We start from the raw sequence: 21,613 nt of genomic DNA, 5'->3' as shown, positions 1-21,613 counted from the left end.
TGAGTTCAGCGCAAAAAATTGATTCAGAAACACTTAAAACATCTTTGACCTTTGCGAAAAAATTTTCAAACGCAGCACAGTGATTGATTCAGCCAATGTAAAATTTAAAACGTCTGACGCTGCAATGTATGAAGCCTGATGTCAGGCAGCTCCTTGATTGGTTAACTGCATTACTGCAAGGTTGTTTGGTGCTGCCAGACTTTTCTATTGCTATATTTTGATTTTTATGTAATTGTGTTTCTTTTTCTCGACTCGTACTGGAAAGGCAAATAAAACAAACCTCTCTCTCCCTCACACAGCTTGAGTAAACTTGACCTCTGATTGCAGCAGGAAGTTACTTGCTGTAAAGATAGGAAGGAGATCTCTGAACTTTTCCAAGCTGACTTGCACCACGTTATGGCTGCAAGTATATGGGCTACCCCTTCCAGAATACATGGTATCTCCAAACTCCAAGGTAGCAAAAGTCAGCTACCACGTCAAGTGTGCCACCATCAACCTCAAACCTGCTTCGTGGCCAACTATTTATGGGTCTTGCTGTGACCTTACATCGTGAGCATAGGCAATATGGGTGCGGTCTGAGTGGGCCTTTTATTTTACTGCAATGCTGGTGGACTAAGTGAGAGCAATTGTTGCAGAAAAGTTTCTTCCAGTTCCACTTAGGCATACTGAGCAACAGTGAGCAAGGATGCTTTCCTGATTTTCTCAGTGAGTCCATCTTGAGACCAGAAATCATTACTTAGGTCTTTCCCATGTTTACATTTAGACGTTACTTTCCTTACCTTCCTTCAAGATGTATAGCCTACTGATGTTGCAAAGCTTTGGTTTAAGAAATGAGCAAACAACACGCTGCTTAAAAGGTTAAGTTTATAGTTTAAGCCAGTGGCGCGGGAACTATTTTTTTCTAGGGGGGGCTGAAGCTGCCGTAGTATTGTGAGCTTCTGGGGGGTTTCGCCCCCCAGACCCCCCTTATGTGGGAGAACGTTTAAAACTGGTAGTAGGTTTTATAGGTCCCCCCTGTGTGAAAAACAACGCCAAAGCACACACATTGTAACTTGTAACAAATGAAGAACGGCAACAACAAAGCAGCTGTTCAGGAAATTAAAATGAACACGAATTAGAAAGTGATATGAAAACGACAGTTTGTAGAAATGAGTTCTCACACGCTTCCGAAGATTGCTTTTCGCTCAGGTGTTTTCCTTATGAACTGTGTCATGAGTTTTTTGACATCGACAGTGTTCAAAATGTTTTAGTGGACATGCATCAACGCAAGATGAGTAAGTTTTTATTGTGTCATTGAGCTTCTCAACCACGTTTTCAGGCGTTTTAGAGCAGAAAAAGAACGTTCTGATGATGCAGCTGAAATTCCGTTTTTAGACGATCTTTCCTGATGGCATCAGGTAAGTTGATCTCAGTATCGGATCCTTCCTCACCATTTGCACAGCTCAGAAGGGACTTCTCTCTGTTGGCTGCTGTAAACAGATCCACCTGGTCGAATCTGCAATCAAGCTCAGCTTGAACCAAATAAAGGGCTTCGTTGTATTGCCGTTTCCACGCTTCTTCTCCCGCAGACGACAAAGCATCCGATTCCTCTGTGTTTCGAAATTTTGCTGGAGTTTTGCTCACTCGCGGACCCTTTGGTGTCTTTAGGTTATTGGCAGACGCAAAGACGTTTGCTGCTTCCACAAGCTTGGAAACGGATTCATCTTTTCTGAGATTTTTGATCCGTTTGCGGAAAATAGTGTTGGATCCAAAGCTGAAGAAGCAGAGATCTTGTTTTGGAGCTGTCTTGCGACGGCTTCTGCAGGCTGAAAAACTTCACCACTGCAGGTAATCGCAAAATAAAGCCGCATCGTGCGTGCTTATTTTACCAAGCTGAATAGGCTATCTTTGCACGTGCGTCTCCTTCCATTGCACTATCTTCTGTAATGTGGGTCAGACAATGCAACAGGGTAGCACTTAACAACACGAGCGAGGGCAGAAGCACGAACGCACCAACGAGTAGAACACAAACCCAGCAAATTGCAGGAAACTTCGTCGGAAACAAAAAACAACATGAATAAAGATTTACGTTTAGACGATTCACGAATTACAACTGCAACACCTTGAACGAAGTTTTAGGCATCGGCAATAAGCCTCACCTCCTTTACAACCTCTTGCAATATCAAATCGAGAGCATGATTGATTAGACCACTGCAGTGAATGTATAACGATCCAGGGCATAATGCTTTAAGTTTGACCCGCACTCCGTTATAACAACCAGATCTCTTGCTGTTCTATGCTGTATGTGTAAAGTGAATATTGCAGAAAGACGTCCAATGAATGATGGATCGCCGTGTTAATAGCCTATTAGTAAGGAGGGTGGCTGGAACCGCTACTGCGATAGGTATAGCTCCATGTGATTGACAACTCTTTATTGCGAATGATGAGCGCGATCACACGTTATGGGAACTCGATTCATCGTAGCAATTATTGCTCGAATAATTTTCTGAAAATATGTTATGTACCTTAAATTGTCAGAATTTTCTAGGGGGGGCTGAAGCAATTATCGAAAATTCTAGGGGGGCTGAATTAGCTCTAGAGGGGGCTGAAGCCCCTTGAGCACCCCTAATTCCCGCGCCCCTGGTTTAAGCACAACATTTTATGGAAAATGTATTTTCCTGCTTTGTAATTTCATGTATTGGACATTGGTGTAACTCAATTTCAAAGTTCAATTACAGAAGGCAATAGCGTAGGCTACTAGCGTTGCTCCCGGACCCAGGGGAATTTTGGAGGCTCGGAATCTTCTCAAGGGGCTCAGAAACAGAAACCATAAAGAAACCACAACGTATTCTTTGAATACGGTAGAGTACATTTTTCTTATAAACATCTTGATTTTGGGGCCAAGAATATCCTTTTAATGGCCCTGGTAGTAGCTGGTACTACGACAGTTTATCGAACGACAGTTCATCGAACGACAGTTTATCGAACGACAGTTTATAGAAACGACAGTTTATCGAACGACAATTCATCGAACGACAGTTTATCGAAACGACAGTTTATCGAACGACAATTTATCGAACGAACACAGGGCCGTAGCCAGACCGCAGAGCAAGGGGGGCCAACTTTTTTTAAGGGGGGCCGAAAAAATTTAAATGTGCAAAATCATTATAAATGTAGCTGTTGCTCTTGAATGTTTGGATTTTGCCAGGGGGGGCGGATTTGTTTTTAAGGGGGGCGAGGCCTCCCTGGCTCCCTGCTGGCTAGGGGCCTGGAACAACAGTTAATCGAAAACCTAACCCCTAAAACCTAACCCTAACCCCTAACCCCCAACCCCTAACCCCTAACCACTAACCACTAACCCCTAACCGTAACCCTACCCCTAACCCTTAACCCCCAACCCCTAACTCCTAACCACTAACTCCTAACCACTAACCCCTAACCCCTAACCTTAACCCTACCCCTTAACCCCCAACCCCTAACCCTACCCTTAACCCCTATCCCTAACCCTTAAACTCCAACTCCCAACCACTAACCCCTAATTCTAACCTTAACTCTTAACCTCTAGCCCCTAGCCCCTTCGATGAATTGTCGTTCGATGAACTGTCGTTTCGATAAACTGTCGTTCGATGAACTGTCGTTTCGATGAACTGTCGTTTCGAAAAACTGTCGTTTCGATGAATTGTCGTTCGATAAACTGTCTTTCGATAAACTGTCGTTCGATGAACTGTCGTTCGATAAATTGTCTTTCGATGAACTGTCGGGTCACGGTAGTAGCTACAGGCTACTGTAGCCTACTTGTGTATGGCTGAGATAAGATATAACACGCTGCTTAGTCACAAAAGCAAAATTAAAAGCAAGTGTAGTTTGAACTAGTAGCCTATGCTATAGGCTATATAGTTAATATATTTGTGTGATAATTTTATCTATGCGTTTTAAGAGGTTGTTTTCACTTGTACACAATAAATTAGTTTTGTTAATAGTTAACCTTAATCTTTTACCGGTCCGTGATAAAATTCAATATTTGCTGCTCCTGCAAACAATCACGTCTCAAGCGATTGAACCATAAATATTGTATTTTATTGCTTTTCAAACTCTCGGTAGCCTACCTTCTTTCTTAAAATGCTTGAAAACCAGACAACACTTGTTTTGCATGTGCAACTTTGCCTCTGCTGACATTGTCATTATGAACCAGATTCAAATAAAAAACTCAATATGCTTGAATCACGACGGACAGCTTTAGTTGGTTGGATTTTCGAAATTTTGTAGGCTGCGTATTCTGTAAAAGATGAAGATGACTTTTTATCAGAACTTTATGAGATTATGTCTTTTGAAGAGAATTAGTTATGGTGCTATGAAAATCAGAATAAGTTCGTAATAGTAAGACCTATCTATAGCTTAGGTGTGGAAGAAAAAATAGTAGAAAGTATGTTAAGGGTCAGATAGCTAAGTAGCTTGGGGGATGTTTCAGCAGAGATATGTAGAAAGTAATTTTTGGTGTAGGCTAATATTTTACTTGTAGCCTAATAATTTCGTTTAGACTTTAATTCCTCAGTGTAAAAAATAGCCTAAAAATTGCTTTGGAAGAGCAGCCTAATGGATGGAAGAGGCGTGATAAAAGACCACCTCAAAGTAAAAAGTGCAGGTCTGTCGAAAGTAAGCGAACTAACTAGTTTGGACTTGCATTACGTACAGATATTTTAAAAACAACCTGATTTCTAAAGGATAAAGTTTGGGGCTGGTGAAAGAATGAGGTTAATTATTAACAAAATAATCTTTTATATCGAATGAATCAGAAAAAAACCTTCCAACAAACTTTTAATTTGCTCAAGGTAGAAGCACACTACATACATAGGCTACGCTGCTGTGATGCAAGATAATGCCAAGCAACCAGTATTTAGCAGAAAACTGTTTTCTGAAAGTGTCAGCGCAGTGGCATGTGGCAGCATAGCCAAATACAGTACATTATCATTTTAAATTTATTGCTTCAATGCTGTGGCTAAGCACGAAAGAATTAGCGCTAGTTTCATAAGGTCTATAATATCACCGGTCGGAGTATCGGACTCATAGCACTCAGTTTCAATGGCTACTTCAATGCAAGTGAAATCTCAAACAATTAAGTTGTCTTCTACGCATACTTTAGTATCGTAAGGCGAAAATCTGTTCAGCGTACTCAACTGTTGAAGATCAAGTGCAAATCTAAATAGTTTTGTTTTCAAGAGTCCTAATTATAATTAGTAGCCCTCTATTCTTTCAGCCCTGGGGTCGATTCCAGGTCGGGTCATACCAAAGACTTTAAAAAGGGTACCGATTGTGTTCTTTCTTGCATAACACAGTGATGATAAATCGGGTAATAATCTGGTGACATATCACCCTCTTCCAATCTGCCTTGAGCCAGCATGGAAGCAGTACGGCTCATAAAATCACATGGAACCCTGTCAAGTAACCCATTTTGATGTGCAATCTGCTGCAAGCGGAGATAGCGAATGATAAATGATTATTATTCTTTCAAATTAGACTACAACTGCTATTCTTAGATCTCAAATCATATTTGCTGATTTCACAATGCCTTCATACAAATTGATTTACTTCAACGCCCAAGGACGCGCAGAGATCATGCGCTACATGTTTGCTGAAAGTGAAACTGAATACGAAGATTTTAGAATTGAACGGGAAAACTGGCCAGCATACAAACTAAGTAGGCTACTTTTGATTTTGTTATTTCGATGAACAGTACTTTTTCCTTGACATAAAAAAGTATAATGCAAGCACAGACGATTTAAGGTTTAAGCAAATGCTCCAGCAATGGCTGTGTTGATTGTAACTTACAGTACGTCGACGTAACGATTTTTCGAAGTATTGTAGCCTATCAAAAATACTTTTTGAGCAACAAGTTTACGAAGTAAAAAAATGTTCTTAAAATTTTCATCTCAAATGGTGTTTTCATCTAGCTTTCTAGCTCAATCATAGCCCAATGCTGCTCTTGGTTGCAAAAGCCTAATATTAAAAAAGCGCAGAAAATTCACTCTTGTGAGTGTTTCAATTCATCACCATTTCACAAAACTTATGTTTTTCACGTTCTACAGTAGGCTATAGTTATAAAAATGTCGGTCCCATTTGGTTGAAAATCGTTGTAAGTTACAGCAACCTCTTATCGCAGAAACACCATTTGGCCAGGTTCCAATTCTGGAAATAGATGGAAATCCTTTGCCACAGTCTTGTTCCATTGTGCGCTACTTGGCTAGGGAGTTCAATTTGGAACCAGAAACATCACTACAAAAAGCTTATGCCGACATGATACTTGAAACATTGATGGAAGCCTCGGCTGGCCTTCCCCGCATGTCTGAAGAACAGCGAAAAGAGGTAAGTCCACATGCGATTGGATTGCAGCCCATCAAGATTTTAATGCAATAGTAATTTTATGATGAAGCATGACCAACATTAATACCTATTGTTATTACACGAGCAATTTTACTTTTATTTTTAGCGACTCGAGACTAAAGTGATGCCAGCATTTGAAAAATTTGAAAAAAAGTTCGCAGAGAAAGAAGAAAAGGAACCGCACTTCATTGGCAAGGTACAGCGCATAGAGATTGACTACAAGCAATAGAGTCATAGGCACAAAAGCATTGTTTTTATGTCTTGTTAGCTTACTAATGATGTTAATATCCGCCCCATGAGCTGAGTGATCAGCAAGTGCCTAAATTTCTGCGCGAAAACTTCAAAATCAAGCTGCGCTGGTTCGGTTCTTGGGGTAGCCTATGCATTTGAGCAATGCATTTCAAGACAGCTTTCCATTCAGCTGGTGAAAGGGTAGATTCAAACATAACAACATTTCAACCAGAGGAAACTTCACCCTGTCAATCTCGGTAACCGGCCAAGCGTCATTAGCGGTTCAAGGCCTTTACTGTACAATTATGCAGAACTACCTGGAATAACATTTCAATAGCTTGTCAGTCCGAGGATAAGAATTCAAACTAACAAACCAACAACCAAACTCATACTTAAACTCTACATTAAAAGTAAGAAAACAAATACATGGTGAAGACATCTTTTCCTGTGGCACGCTCAATATTGCCTTGAGGCACTCAACAGTGCTATAAAACACCAGTGGCTTGGTTTGGTTTTGAATCCTTATCGTCGGACTAACACAGCCTTGATAGTTTATTTCTGATAGTCTTGCACAGAGCCGGTTTTTGAGGTGTGCAAACCGTGCGATCGCACAGGGCCCGCAAATTAAGAGGCCCGCAATTTACTCAGAAAATGCAGTAATTTTGTCATTTCCAATGGAAAAATTTAACAAGTGAATTCAACAAAGGAATTAGCAACAAGAAAACATAGAGACTCAACGGGTGCAACCTATTTCGTCCCCTGAACATTTTGTACCCTGAAAAGATCGAGAAAAAACAACAGAGCCGAAGTCGCTGATCGGAGTTGCCGCAAACATTTCAAAATTTCTCTCGATTTTTTCAGGGGACGAAATAGGTCGAAATTTGATATTGTTACTCCGATTTCAGGGTACGACATCGGGGTACGAATTTTTCAGGGGACGAAATAGGTTGCATCCAGACTCAACATAGAGACATAGCTTATTGGTCTTGCATAAGCTTACTTGTAGAAGCTTTTGACGCAGGGCAGGTTAGTCGGTTACTGACATTGACAGAGTGAAGTTTTCGAAATTGTTGAAGTGTTGTTGCTGGAGAATTATTCCATCCGATAGGTGCCGCTGAGTGGAGAGCAGTCCTCAGAATGCGTTGCTGAAGCGCACACTTCGAGGGTTGACCCAACGTCGCTTGATCTTGAAGCTTCTTCGTTTACGAAGTCACGCGGTATCCAGTTGAGCTACCGGGGCGGATAGGGCTACTTGTCCGTAGCCTATTTCGTGAAATAGGCTACTTGTAGGCTATAATTTCGCAAAAGTTTGAAAACACTTGTTTTGTTTATAGAAATTTTCCTACGCTGACATTGTCATTTTGAACTTTGGAACACTATTCAGTAGATATAAACCTGACTTGCTGGTTGCATATCCAAAGTTGAAGCAATTGGTGGAGAGAGTTGCAAAAAGACCAAGAATTGCTGCTTGGATAAAGAAGCGTCCAGAAGCACAGTTTTAAAGACAGTTAACAGCTTCACTCAGCCAAAAGTGATTGTTTTTAAAAGGCTGAACAAGTTAATGTAACTAACTCAATTGAAATTTTACATAAATTAAGATTTTTAAAATAAACCTTGGTGTTTTTCACAATTTCGTCATTTGCAAAGCACGTTTAGAACATAACGCTTTTTCAGCAAATTAACAGCACGCATATCCCATTTTATATAGAGGCCTAAGTCTAAGCAAATTTACACCGGAGAAAGGGATTGCAGGCCTAGAAACTTTTATTTTTCCGGTAATCAAGCATGGCTCACCAGAGCTTCTTTTTGGCAGCCAAAATAGAAACCCCTTATTACAGCAAACAATCTTTTTCGCACCCAATTCGTCGTCGTTGTGTGAGCCTAGCCATTCTTTGGTTTCATCATCCAAGACGCGCAGACCTTCTACTCCGTTAGGTGACTTGAAGATGGTACAGTCATTGATGATGTGGTCTGCGGTCCGTTCCTCGGCACCGCATTCACAGGAGGAAGAAGAGGCCATTGGTACATGGTTGAGCGCAAAACCCTGACGCCCGTACGGAGACGGTTGAGGCGCACCCATGCCTGTCTTTCGTTTGGTGTCAGGCCAATGGGACGCGTGTCGGCGCCGGAAATGAACGAATTGGGTCTGTTGGTACTTAACTTCCATTCAGAATTTGTTCATCAGCTTCGTTAATTAGCTGAGCGGCTGGCACAAATGGGCGTCTTGATTTTAGTCGACAGGATTGCTCGTTTGTGGGAGCATAAATCTTGTCATAGAGAAGATGGTTAGGTTCCAGCGCCGTTCTGCCGAGAGATAGAGTGACCTTTTAGCGACACTCAGTAGGTTGGATGCCAGCGAGAATGGGGAGATTGTCCAATGGTGTGGGACGCAGGCATCCAGTCACTGTACGCTGGGCGCAGTTTATTGTAGTGTCGATGCTTGTGGTAGTGAGCACTGCGGCACCAAACAGATGCACAGTAGGCTACTCTGCTGAAGAGTAGACAAGGACTAAGGCTGCTATAGGCAAAGTGTCAGCCCTCGCCCCTCAGCTGGAGCCTGCCAGGCCCTTGAGTAGCGCAGCGGGGATGTCGGTTTCTTGCGCAGTGACACCAAATGGTAGAGGTAGGCTATGTGAGCGATCTGTCCAGTGTCATCTCAAGGTAGTTTGGTTCGAGGAAGAAGAACGGGGGTTTTCCATTATTTTGGACATGAGGCTTACGATCAGCTTCCCAATTGTGTATGTAGAAAGCTTCGATACCGGTTTGGTTTCGGTGAGTTTCAGCCGCCAGTTCTGCAGATAAGGTGAGAGGTTTTTCATATCCTGGCTCAAGGTGTCTTCTAGGTTTTTCCAGGACTTTGTGGAGCGGAGAGTTGCCAGGTCGTTTGCATAAGCTTACTTTACTGAGACCGTGGTTGGCAGATCGTGGGTGTAGAAACTGTAGATGTTGAAAAGAAGTAGAGCCAGGACCGATGCTTGTGTGACACCGTTTTTCAGGCGTCTCAGTCTGCTTCGCTGTGAGTTTCTGGTGGTGAAGGTGAAGCTTCTATTCCTGATAAGTTCCATGACCATATATGGAGACTTGTGTGGTTAGGCGGGGCTGTGAAACCAATTCAGACTGGATTTCGGAAAACTAACCAACTAAAATTGCACTTTGTAGTCTATAGTGCTACTAAGATGTAGAAATGGAGTCACTGATTCTTAATGCAGCTGTGCTACAGTTGGATCGCAATCTGGTCTTGATACACAGGGCCATTGGGTGGATAATTTGGGCCAGGTACCGGTAGCCTACCAGTGATATCCTCGAGCCAATCAGTTCAGTGGTTACGCGCCCGACTCAAGATCAAGCGGCGCTGGTTCGGCTCTCGGGGTGTGAGCTTGAGCAACGCATTTCAGGACTCCTCTTTTCAGTGGCTCCGGATGAATGGAATAGACTACCTCTCTGACAACAACACTTCAACAATAACTTCACTTTGTCAATTTCGGTAGGAATCGGTGTCATAATGTGTTAGTGGTTCAAAGCATTTACAAATATGCGAACCTGCCAGGAATTACCTATCAGAGGCTTTGCACGTCCGAGGATAAAGATTCACAACCGAGTTGAATTGTTGCGAACCACTAAACAATGGCTATCCAGTGGCTGCTCGTGGTAATTATAACAGGGGGTGCTGCAACCGGAGATAGGCTATACGTGAAAGAGCGAGCGTCAAAATTGCGATGCCAAGCCAGAAGGGTCTAGAGGCATGCCCCCATAAAATATTACCTTATTTTAGTGGTATTTCGTGCATTCTGAGGCTATTTTAACACTTAAATTCCTGATGTTCAACAAGTTAAAATAGGCTTTTTTAGCATGTGATCTTTGGCCTAACTTATTATCGTAAGTTAACAATGAACCTAGGTTAAATTTAATTAAGCAACAACAATAATAATAACCTAGTGTAGGCTAAGTTTTATCTTTTTGTACGGAAAGCAAAGCACACTAGTCTAACCATTTAATAGCATCAGTAGCAGCCACCTAATATCGTGCTTGAAAACGATGAAGTATACTTGCAAAAGTAGCTAGCCTGACCAGCAATGGCAGAATTTGCAGTTCGGAATTGTGGGATTTTAAAGCAACCTCAGCCAAAATATGACGACACAGTTATTGTGCATTTTCTTCCATAAAACTGCCTTCTTATAAATAAGGAATGTTCACCATTTGAGGGGATAAAACACAAATAAGTTTTATATAGGCCTACTGAATAAGCCTACTACTGAATAAGAAAATTCCGTCTTTATCTAAGTAGTTTGGATTGTAGTGACAGGTTTTTAGTGGTGTATCGCGTTGCCCCCCATTTTCGATAGCCGCGGGCTAATTTTACAGAAATACACTTTTTGAATAGACGTTTCAGAAGAGTGTTTTTTTTTCGGTCATTACATACAGACGAACGGATCCACGAATCTTATGTTACAATTTTTCCACGAAGAGATTATGGTTTACCGCTGTGACCAGTGATACCGTAGTCAAAAATAAAAGCAAACTGAACTGCTTCGTAATACAAATTCAATAACATGTGTAGTATAAGTATTATATGGAGTCAGATAAGATCACGTAAGCTAACTTACTCAATCAGAGATTTACTCAGTAGCTCTATTTCACCTACCATAGCCCTTGTATACTGTAGGTGAGGGACTTTTTTACAACCAGAGAGAGAGAAAACTTTTATTTTGTCTGTTGCAACAATAGCACGGTACAATTATACACAACATGAATAGAATAGCACCATAGCCCAGGGGCGCCGGAAGCGGGGGGGGGGGGCAAGGGGGGCGGATGCCCCTTGCCCTCAATTTTTCTGCAAATGGAGGGGCAGGGGGGGCAATGGTGCCCTTTTAAAGTCATGTAAGTTACTGCACATTTTGCAATATACGGTAACAATTTCTGCTATTCGCTTTTAGCCTAATTATAATCTTTTATTTTTGCCTCAAAATAATATTTACGGCACAAAATTTTGCAACACAGTACAGGCCTTAAAAATCGTTTTTTTTTCTGCAGCCATCGTGGCCTACCGGGAGCTCCTTCTCGGCGGCCAAATCTGCGTGCTTGGAGGCCAATATAAAAATAACGATAGCACAAGTAAATGGAAGTAAACTTGCAACAATGCTAAAATGATCACTTAACGTTGTTGAAGTCTGGGCCTGGGTGACGTCCTACAACAGAATCGTTGCACCACGCAATAACTGCTTTATCCGGATTGTAATCCAGTAGGCTACTGCCGGACCATTTAACGACACTCGCACGAGTGTCTCCAATGTGGCTGATTTTAAAGAAGTTCGCCACTCTCCTAGAATTCTGTTTAGCAACGATCTTTTCAGGAATTCAAGTTTAGAGGTTTTTTTGCAAATTAAATTACAGTTGCAATATTTAATATCTTCTCAGGAAGTACAGGTTTAGAGATTTTTTGGCAGATTAAATTACAGTTGTAATATTTAATATCTTTTCAGAATTATCGATTCTTTACTGTTTGCATGTTTTTTTCAGACCTTCTGATGATCCGTTAGGTGAAACAATTTGTAAAGACTTCAAATAGTAATAACTATATTTGATTTAATTCGCTCTGCTTTGCCTTTTTGCTTGGCATTGAGCACTTTTTGTAGTATTAATAGTTTTCATTGTTTTAACGTTCGACATGTGTTGATGATGACGGCAAGGTAATAAAATAAGTATTTCAATGATGTGAAGAACATTACTAAACGACGAAGCATGATTTTTGCAAAATATGATCAAAAAATGTTTTCCCTTTGGATGTCAACTAACCTAGTTCTCCTTTTTAACAACGATTCAATGTTCGACAACATCGAATCGACATAAAAACGACAATATTGCCAGCCGATGAAAATTAGCACTTTGGATTAAGACTTTGTTAAAATAAACGTCGGGAATTACAAACAAGACTTACAGTGCTGGTGATTGCAGATGGATATATTCCATCAATAACAAATATTCCCGCACAATGCAACAGTGGTGATTATGACGCGTTGACCTAATTCTGCATCACTCTTTGATGCTACATGGCCGATTGAGGAGGTAGCACCGGCGGTCATTCAAGCACTACTTAGCGGCCATGGCCGCAGGCTGCTTTAAGGCTTGACAGTAGGTTACATCATTATAACATAGCATGATGCCCTTGTTTGTATACCGGACACTTGTAGGCTATCATTACTCAATACATAGTGAGCTTATAGATTAGCATTATCGCTATATCTTATCTTAAAACTTGAAAAAAAAATCGGCCTTTTAGTAAACAAAAGTGCCCTTTTTTGTAATCTTGCCCCCCCAGTCAAAAATCGTTCCGGCGCCCCTGCCATAGCCATCTAGGTACCACAACAGACAGGAAGCAGCGAAAGACTATATCAGTCATCCAGTCAGCTGCTTCCCCGTTCTTAATGTGACAAATGTCAAGCATCGGTAAATTACGTTTTAGTTATTTTTGCGGTTTCCCTTTTGTTAGTTTGCCGTTCACTACGTGTTTGCGCCAACAATTAAAAATAAAATTGAAAAGAAATTAAAAAAAAATTACAAGTTTCCTAAACTTTTTACTTTGAGTCTTCATAGGCAAGTTAAAAAATAAATTGTGATGTCACAGAAGACCCCCGAAAGATAAAAAATTAAGGAAACCGGTTCAGCGTGACCGCACGACTTGTAGAAAAAACAAAGACACAATTGAGCGCAATAACATATAAGGTGATTAGTGAATATTAGCCTATATGTAAATGATGTAGGCCTACTACTTTTTATTCAGACAAACTTTAATCATTTAATTTCAGTTTAAACCGGTTGTAGAGTTTAAACCCTAACTACAGGTTAACTCCACGTGTTGCCAACAAGTGGCCAAAGTTTTCGTCTACTGCCTGAACTGAATTGCAGATCACTTCTCAAAGTCTGGTCGCTTAAGTGCTAGTTGCCCTATACTCCACTCTACTTTAAATACCACTAGGTTAGCAAAAGTATAATGACACAACTAAAGACACAATAAGACACACACACAAACTATGAGAAACAATTACAATAAAAATGGCAGCTCTTACCTTCACAATAGACGAAGCAAAAAGAAAGAGCTACCAGCAAAATGCGAATATCGTGCGCTCGAAAATCAACCGAGCGTGAAACAATTTAATCCTTTAAGAAAGGGAGTCGAGTTTCTAACATACCGGCCCCGAAAATGCGAATGACATTTTCTACTTTGTGAGGTAGACGAGACTAAACATAATGTACTGGGTGATCGTAACATGTTTACATATCCTGACATTAGAAATTCAAGCCTGACCAAAGCGGTCAACTAACAGAAAAATGCGTATGAATAGAATGAAATACACAAGGAATCATGTTACAATTCTATACACAATAAGGCTCTAAGGAGTAACGACATCGACGGATTGGAAAGCTGACGCTAGACTTCAATGTCACAATGCACAACTTCAAGGTAAAGTAGGCTACATGTAACAAACTTAAGCCACTTTGGCTGAAGACATAAAATTGAAAACACGCATGACTTGTCACCATTGTCAGCGGTATCAGAGCATGCCGAGACAGCGATTGATACAGTGGAAAATAGAGACCAGCACATTACACATTGGCTATCAGTATACGAAATTCTCACATGCCACAGCAACGTCGAGCTGAATCGACAACGAGCTTCCACACAAATAAACACCAATACAGGCATGCAACAGTGACTGGAATATAATACTACGTAGTCGTTTCACTCAAGATTAAAACGTCATTCTAATGTTGAGTGAAGCCTTCAGTCACACTACGACTGAGAAACACTGTAGCGCTTAAGTCAGCCACAAAGCCAGAGATAAACAATAGCTGACATATACGGGAATAAACATCAGGTGAAACACTATTAAAGCCACCACCACCACCGAAACCAAATAGCCTACTACAGATAATGTCAGAAGTAATTAGCCAGGTTAACTGAATGAAGCGTTCTCGAAAGCAATAACAAATTATTAAAATAGATTTTAAACAGATTTTTGGTACTAAGTCACATTACAGAAACTAGTTAGCAATCGAATCCTGAATAGGCATGAGTGACAATCCAGTTAAAACCAATACCACACAACCGTAATACGAAAATACAACACAAGTTTCTAACCTACATGAGGTCATGACACAAACGACGCAAGCATGCACATTATGCGACCATTCTCACCTGTGTCCGAGCATGCAAAAGCAGCGCATGACACAGCCGAGAATGGTGGCCAAAAAATTCATCAATGAGCGTACCAACCTGAGGACGTACAGGTACCAGCAAATGTTACTTCATCAGTTGTGATGCTCATCAGTTAACACAAGGCCAAGGTAGCAAAACAAGAAAACTGACATGAGATACTACGCAGATATGCTTCACCCAACATCAAACGTGGTTGTGATGTAAAGTGAAATCTCCATGGTCATAAAACAAGCAATTAAAAAGCGACGTTAATTGGCACCTGATCAATATTACCGTAAATAAGGTGTTACTAGTTAGCGTAACCAACTAACAATAGATAAACAAATGACAATGGTATGGACTGACACACAATTGCTTAGTGCAATCCAAATACTTAGCACATACAAAACTTACCTTTTACTAACAGACCAGGTGAATGTCAAATACGGTACCAAGCTAAAGTTACGGTACTAAATAAAAAAGTTTTGTAAATTTATGTCAACAAAATCACTTTATGCAGTAGGCTACACAAAACCATACTACACCAAAGGGAAAAGCTTCAAATTTTATTGTAATGATGTAGAGTTTAAACCCTAACTACAGGTTAACTCCACGTGTTGCCAACAAGTGGCCAAAGTTTTCGTCTACTGCCTGAACTGAATTGCAGATCACTTCTCAAAGTCTGGTCGCTTAAGTGCTAGTTGCCCTATACTCCACTCTACTTCAAATACCACTAGGTTAGCAAAAGTATAATGACACAACTAAAGACACAATAAGACACACACACAAACTATGAGAAACAATTACAATAAAAATGGCAGCTCTTACCTTCACAATAGACGAAGCAAAAAGAAAGAGCTACCAGCAAAATGCGAATATCGTGCGCTCGAAAATCAACCGAGCGTGAAACAATTTAATCCTTTAAGAAAGGGAGTCGAGTTTCTAACACCGGTGGTATTAAAACAAATGAATTAGGTTAAAATGCTACGCAATTAAACATATGCAGGTTTGAAAACAAAATGTGGTCTGTTGCAGTTAATGGATCAAGTAGCCTAATTAAGACATCAATTAGGCCTACTGTAACATGGGGAAACAAAAATAGAAAAAACAAGAGAAGAAACAGCTCGACAGGTCAAATTTCAAAAATATTATTGTTGCGTCATAAAATATGAAAATTAGGCAAAAATTATAAAATCAGTCAGACCGAGCTGATTACATTCCTATAAATTAAAAATTGCGCAGAACTACAAACTATTGGCCAACAAAACAAAATCAAACAAAAACGGGGTTGTAACATACGGTACAATGAACAGTCCAGATTCATTTCTTTAAAAATTTGATTGGGTTCTTCTTCTTCCTCGTATGAGCTGTTCTTCCGGACTATATGTTTGGGCATGATGTCATCAGCCACTCGACAGTCTCGTCATCCAGGGCCTTCAGTCCAAGCATTCCATGTGGTGGTTGATGGATTGGGCAGTCATGGACGACATGATCTACTGTCTGGTCTGTGGCGCCACACTCGCATCCCGGTGAGGGAGTCAGGCCCCATCTGCACATGTCTGAACGAAAGCGACCAACGCCGGTTCGTAGGCGGTTAAGCCGGACCCACGCAAGTCTTACGAGGGACATTCCCGGAGGGTGGGGATCGACGTCGGGTAGGAAATTACGGAGTCGGGAGGTGTTGTTTTGCCATTCCATGTTCCATGTGTAGTTCGTCCAGTGTGCCGCACTTATTCCAAGATCTTCAACGTTGTTCAGAAGCTGTCGTGCGGCGGGCACAAATGGGCGTCTTGATTTCAGTCGCTGCTGTCCTCCAGGTAGGCGCTGGAGTGTACTGTGGAGGAGGTGGCCGGGGTCCAGCGCGCGACGAGCAAGGGAAATCATGGCTCCTTTACGGCGAAGCTCAGAAGGTTGGATGCCTGCAAGGATGGGAAGGCATGTCGTTAGAGTGGGACGCAGGCATCCAGTCACAGTGCGTAGTGCGTCACTGATGGCGGTGTCAATGTGGTGGGTATGAGAGCTGCGGCACCACACTGGTGCGCAGTACTCGGCGGTAAAATGGACGAGGGCCAAGGTAGCTGTGCGAAGGGTTTTCGCATCAGCTCCCAGCCGGAACCCGCCAGCCGCCTCAAAAGTGCAACGCGCGGAGATAGTTTTTTGCGCAGTGACTCCAGGTGTCGTCGGTACGTGAGTGACCTGTCCAGGGTTACGCCGAGGTATGTGGGTTCGGCGCAGTAGGGGAGGTGTTCGTCATCGGTGGTAATGTTAATCTCACGTTTTGCTTCCTTGTTGTTTAGATGGAAGGCCGCCGACACTGTCTTTGCCTTGCTGAGCTGTAGCTTCCATTTCTTGATATAGTTGACATGTTGATATGTGAGATATGTTGATATAGTTGACATGTTTCACATGGATGAAACTAAGTGTAGGCTACATGTAGGCTACAGTGTAGGACGAAATATTCACTGCAGCTGGGAATTTCTCTGAGTACAAAGGCTAAAACCTGGTGCTAAATTTCATCTCCAAATTTGATTGGGTAACCATAAACAACATTCTTTTGAGTCGATGATTGCAGCACCAAGCCTGGGTAGGGTTTGAACTTGGTTGAGTGAAAATGAAGGTTGACTACGGTTGGGTGGAATATAAAAAGGACAAAAACATTTCTTGTGACTTCTCTTTACTTTGTCTTCAATATTCAATAATAAAAGTGGCTATCCATTAGCGATCCAACTCAGAATATGCAAATAGCAAAATGGCTGCTGAATTCACTGGTAGGCCTTTATACTGTAGCTCAGGCCCGTAGCCAGACATTCTCAAGGGGGGGTTCCCAAATCTAAAAATATGGACCTTTTGAAAACACTTTCTTCTTGGCGTGTCCACAAACAAGCAATAAAAACATAAGAAGTGACAGTACGGTAGGCTACGTAATATATAGGCCAACAAACTTCAAATTGTCAACATCACAAAAACGAAATAAATAAATACAAACAATTTTCACATTAACAATATTATATTTAACATTTGATGCATTACTTCGGAAATATATTTTTTCTTTTGTTGGAAGATGTGAAGTATCATTTAACTCTATTGTTGCCTCCCTGATGAGGTCTGATTGCCATCGTATATCAAATTACCGTCTTCATTATAATAATTCTATGTATGCTATTATCTAGTTTTGATGGCTGCCATGTCATCTGATTGTCTTTATCGTTCTGAATACTTTCAGTTCTTCTAACTTGTAACACTACCGTACCATTATACCGTCTGTAAACTTGTAACAGTAGATAGCCTATTAGTGAGATTTTGTGCATTTGCAGTTTGTGTATTACTTCGTTGTTATTTCGTTGTTGTTGTTCGTTATTTGTGCATTTGCAGTTTGTGTATTATTTCGTTGTTTTGTTTTGGATATGGACAGCTTTGTCTGATGCAAATAAATTATTATTATTATAATAGCTCATCTACAGTGGAACCGACAGGGGCCCCGGAAGCGAGGGCCCAGGGGGCGGATGCCCTTTTAAGGTCATGTAAGCTTCTGCACATTTTGCAACATAACATTTTCTGCTATTCGCTTTTAGCCTAAATTGTCGAAGATAACAAAATTGTCTACGATATGCGAGGTTCTAAACAGGCAACAACAAAGACTGTCTTTCAAAAATACACCAATTTTTGTGCATTTATCAAACAATCGCGCTCGTCTCGGTCAATGCTGAACGCAGTTTTAGCGCTATGAGGCAAGCAAAAACGTGGCTTCGTACCATAATGACAGACAACAGTTTAAACAACCGAATGTTTGCGACTATTCACAAACAGGTGATGGACACCATTGACTTAGAAGCTGTTGCAAATGAGCTCATTCGAGCAACCGACGCGCGTAAAATACACTTTGGATTGGTTTGATATTTGTCTATATAGCCTACAGTATACAAATTATCCCGTGGACACCTTTTATACTTTGCAGCAGGTTGTATGAAAGTGAAATTTATCTTTTGTTTCTTCTTGTTCAAGATGTTTCAATATATTTCATTCATTTAGTCTCACATTTCGATTTAAACTGTAAGCCAATGGCTAATAGGGGGAAAACAATTATCGAATTTCCCAGCATTATCGCTGTATCTTTTTAATAATCCTGCCTCTCAGTCAAAAATCGTTCCGGCGCCCCTGGAAACCGATGTGGTCATCAACAAAGATTCCACGTAATCAAAAAAGCACTTAATAAAACATCACAAGCAGGCAGCAGCTATGATCAAAGAATGTTGCCCAATTCCATTTTCCTCAGGTATTGCTGTGAAAACACTGTTATGACTTCATTCAGGTCGATGTTTCGGTTGTAGTGAATATGAAGCAGGACAAGCCAGGTCAAGCGTTCTTCTTCTTTCATGGTAGATCTGTTGAAGGCATGAAACCGCAGAAGAACGCTTTCTGCCCTCTCGCACTCACATGAAGTGACTATAGAGTTGTTGCTGATATCCTTAGTAATTTGGCAATATTTGGATAGCCCTACTGAGCACTTTTCTTGAGTGCATTTGCACAAGCAGGCTACTATATAGGGCGGCGGGTTTCTTTTTTCCAGCAATATTGCCAGCGACAAAACTCTTGCTGCATCACCTCAGGTGCTGGAAGATCATCATAATACAATTTACGCGCAATAAAATTTCACAGCAAAAACGCCTAACCACACAGGAACTCAGCAGCCTCAAGCCAAACAAAAGAGCCACATTAAAGAACCACTCACTGACTTCAACACCATTTGTCATAGAACATGACTAGGGAACTATGTTCCGAAAGCTAGTGCAATTCGCTATCACTACAGCAAACTCGCAGCATCAGGCTAAAACAGGTCGTTAAAATCTACATTGTGAAGAAAGTTTAAGACATTACTTTGTACAATCTTCCATTTATCTTCCAGAAATATTTTATTCAGAACTATCTGGAAGGTTTCAACTTATCCTGTGATTGTATGTACTCTGCACCTTCTCCAAAAATGTGGACCTTTTTGGCTCAAGGGGGGTTCCCGGGAACCCTGAGAACCCCCCCTGGCTACGGGCCTGCTGTAGCTACTAGCTAGGCCAGTGGTTCTCAACCTTTTTTCTTCCGTGACCCATTTTTGTTTGCATAAAACTTATGTGGCCCATTCAGTTTTTATGTAAGAAAAAAAATTACAAAAAGATTTATTAAAAAAAAGCAGCAGAACATTGCCTTTGGAATGTTGCTAGAATCCCCTTGTTGAATCCAGGCGCTGACGCTTCACACTATCTTCTTTTCGTTAAAAAAAAGTTCACATCTTAATGCTTGTAATTTGGATGAACTTTTTCCAGGTGAAGTTTCAGTTTTGATGGCCTCAATGAATGATGACAAAGAACTTTACAACATAGGCCTAATACACATTGTCCTTTGTCTTCTCTGTTTTCAAAAATTGATGTAGCCTACATACTGAATGTAATTTTCATCAAACTTAAAGCTTCCAGTATTGTCAATTCCTTCCCAAAATAATCCACAAAATAAAATGCTGCACGTAGGCTACTAAAAAGCGGATCTACAGAAGTTCAACAAAGCTACCGCTGATTGGTCACAGCGGTAAACCATAATCTCTTCGTGGGAAAATTGTAACATAAGATTCGCGGATCCGTTCGTCTGCATGTAATGACCGAAAAAGAAACGCTCTTCTGAAACGTCTATTCAAAAAGTGTATTTCTGTAAAATTAGCCCGCAGTTATCGAAAATGAGGGGCAACGCGACACACCACTAAAAACCTGTCACTACAATCCAAACTACTTAGATAAAGACGGAATTTTCGTCCAGCTGGCAAGCACTAAGCAAACAGTTAAATATGCTACCAACTTTCAAGCAACCATTTTACGAATGACTATAATACATTGCTATATCTCAAACTCACGTACGCAGTTACTGTGACGTCATAGTGAAACATTGTGAAGTAATTCTCAACAGGTGTGATAAAAGTCTTACGAACGATGGTGCAATCTTGGCTCATTTTTTAGGAAAAATTCCATGACGTAATACGCTATAAGATTCAGTAGACCTGAACGGTTTTATATGACGTTTGATTTGATGAACCATTGTCGGGAACACTTATAAAGATGGCTTAATTGTAATCACAAATTAGTCTATTACATCATAAAATGTTGTAAAATCTGAGTTGATGTAAAACTGTATGTAAAACTGTATGCCACTTTGTAACTAAAAACAGCAGCATCATTCATTGTAACTAAACAAACACACAAGTGTAAAATTGACTATAGTGACAAAAATGAATCAAAATGTGTCAATAAATCTTTCAATTTTTTAAATATGTCTGTGGACTACCTCAAAATGCTTCTATGGTCCACCAGTGAGCCATGGTCCACTGGTTGAGAACCGCTTAAGCTAGGCTAAATCAAGGTTTCTTTGAATTGTCCCTTCTCCGCGAGTCCTTTATCGATTTTAAAATTTTTGGACTAAAATGACTACAATTAAATTCCTTTCTCAATTTGTACAAATCTAGCTATTCTCCAGGCCTAATTTTTTCTTGATTCCAACTTATATATTTAGACCTGGAGAGCAAAAACTTTGCTGTTCACCTTGAACCATGCATAAATTGGTTAAAAATTATTTGAAAATCATGTAAAAAATTTTTAAAATCATTTAAAATTTAACAAAAAAAAATTATTAAAACCGATTTGTGTTGAAAAGTGCTGGTGAAATGAAGTTTCCTTGAGAATTTGAGTGATAGCAGTAGGTAGATTTATTTTGAGATTTTTGGAAATTTATTGGCGTCTGGCAACACCAGTTTGCATAATTTTGCAGAATTGCAGTTGCTTTGCCAAATTGCACTTTGCA

General features: G+C 40.6%; 1 protein-coding gene across 1 annotated transcript; it reads left to right on the top strand.

The window, feature by feature from the left end:
* Positions 1-5,494: 5,494 nt before the first annotated feature.
* LOC145769606 (hematopoietic prostaglandin D synthase-like) lies at positions 5,495-8,220 on the top strand. Its single transcript, XM_082581271.1, has 4 exons — positions 5,495-5,674; positions 6,137-6,339; positions 6,464-6,553; positions 7,923-8,220. The coding sequence occupies exons 1-4, from the start codon at positions 5,542-5,544 to the stop codon at positions 8,088-8,090; spliced, it is 594 nt and encodes a 197-aa protein (XP_082437397.1). The 5' UTR covers positions 5,495-5,541; the 3' UTR covers positions 8,091-8,220.
* The last annotated feature ends 13,393 nt before the right edge of the window (positions 8,221-21,613 follow it).

The sequence above is a fragment of the Aplidium turbinatum genome, chromosome 4 (genome assembly GCF_918807975.1).
Source record: "Aplidium turbinatum chromosome 4, kaAplTurb1.1, whole genome shotgun sequence".
Lineage (NCBI taxonomy): Eukaryota > Metazoa > Chordata > Ascidiacea > Aplousobranchia > Polyclinidae > Aplidium > Aplidium turbinatum.
The sequence above is the reverse complement of the archived record's forward strand: the minus strand, read 5'-3'. Positions and strand labels throughout refer to the sequence as shown.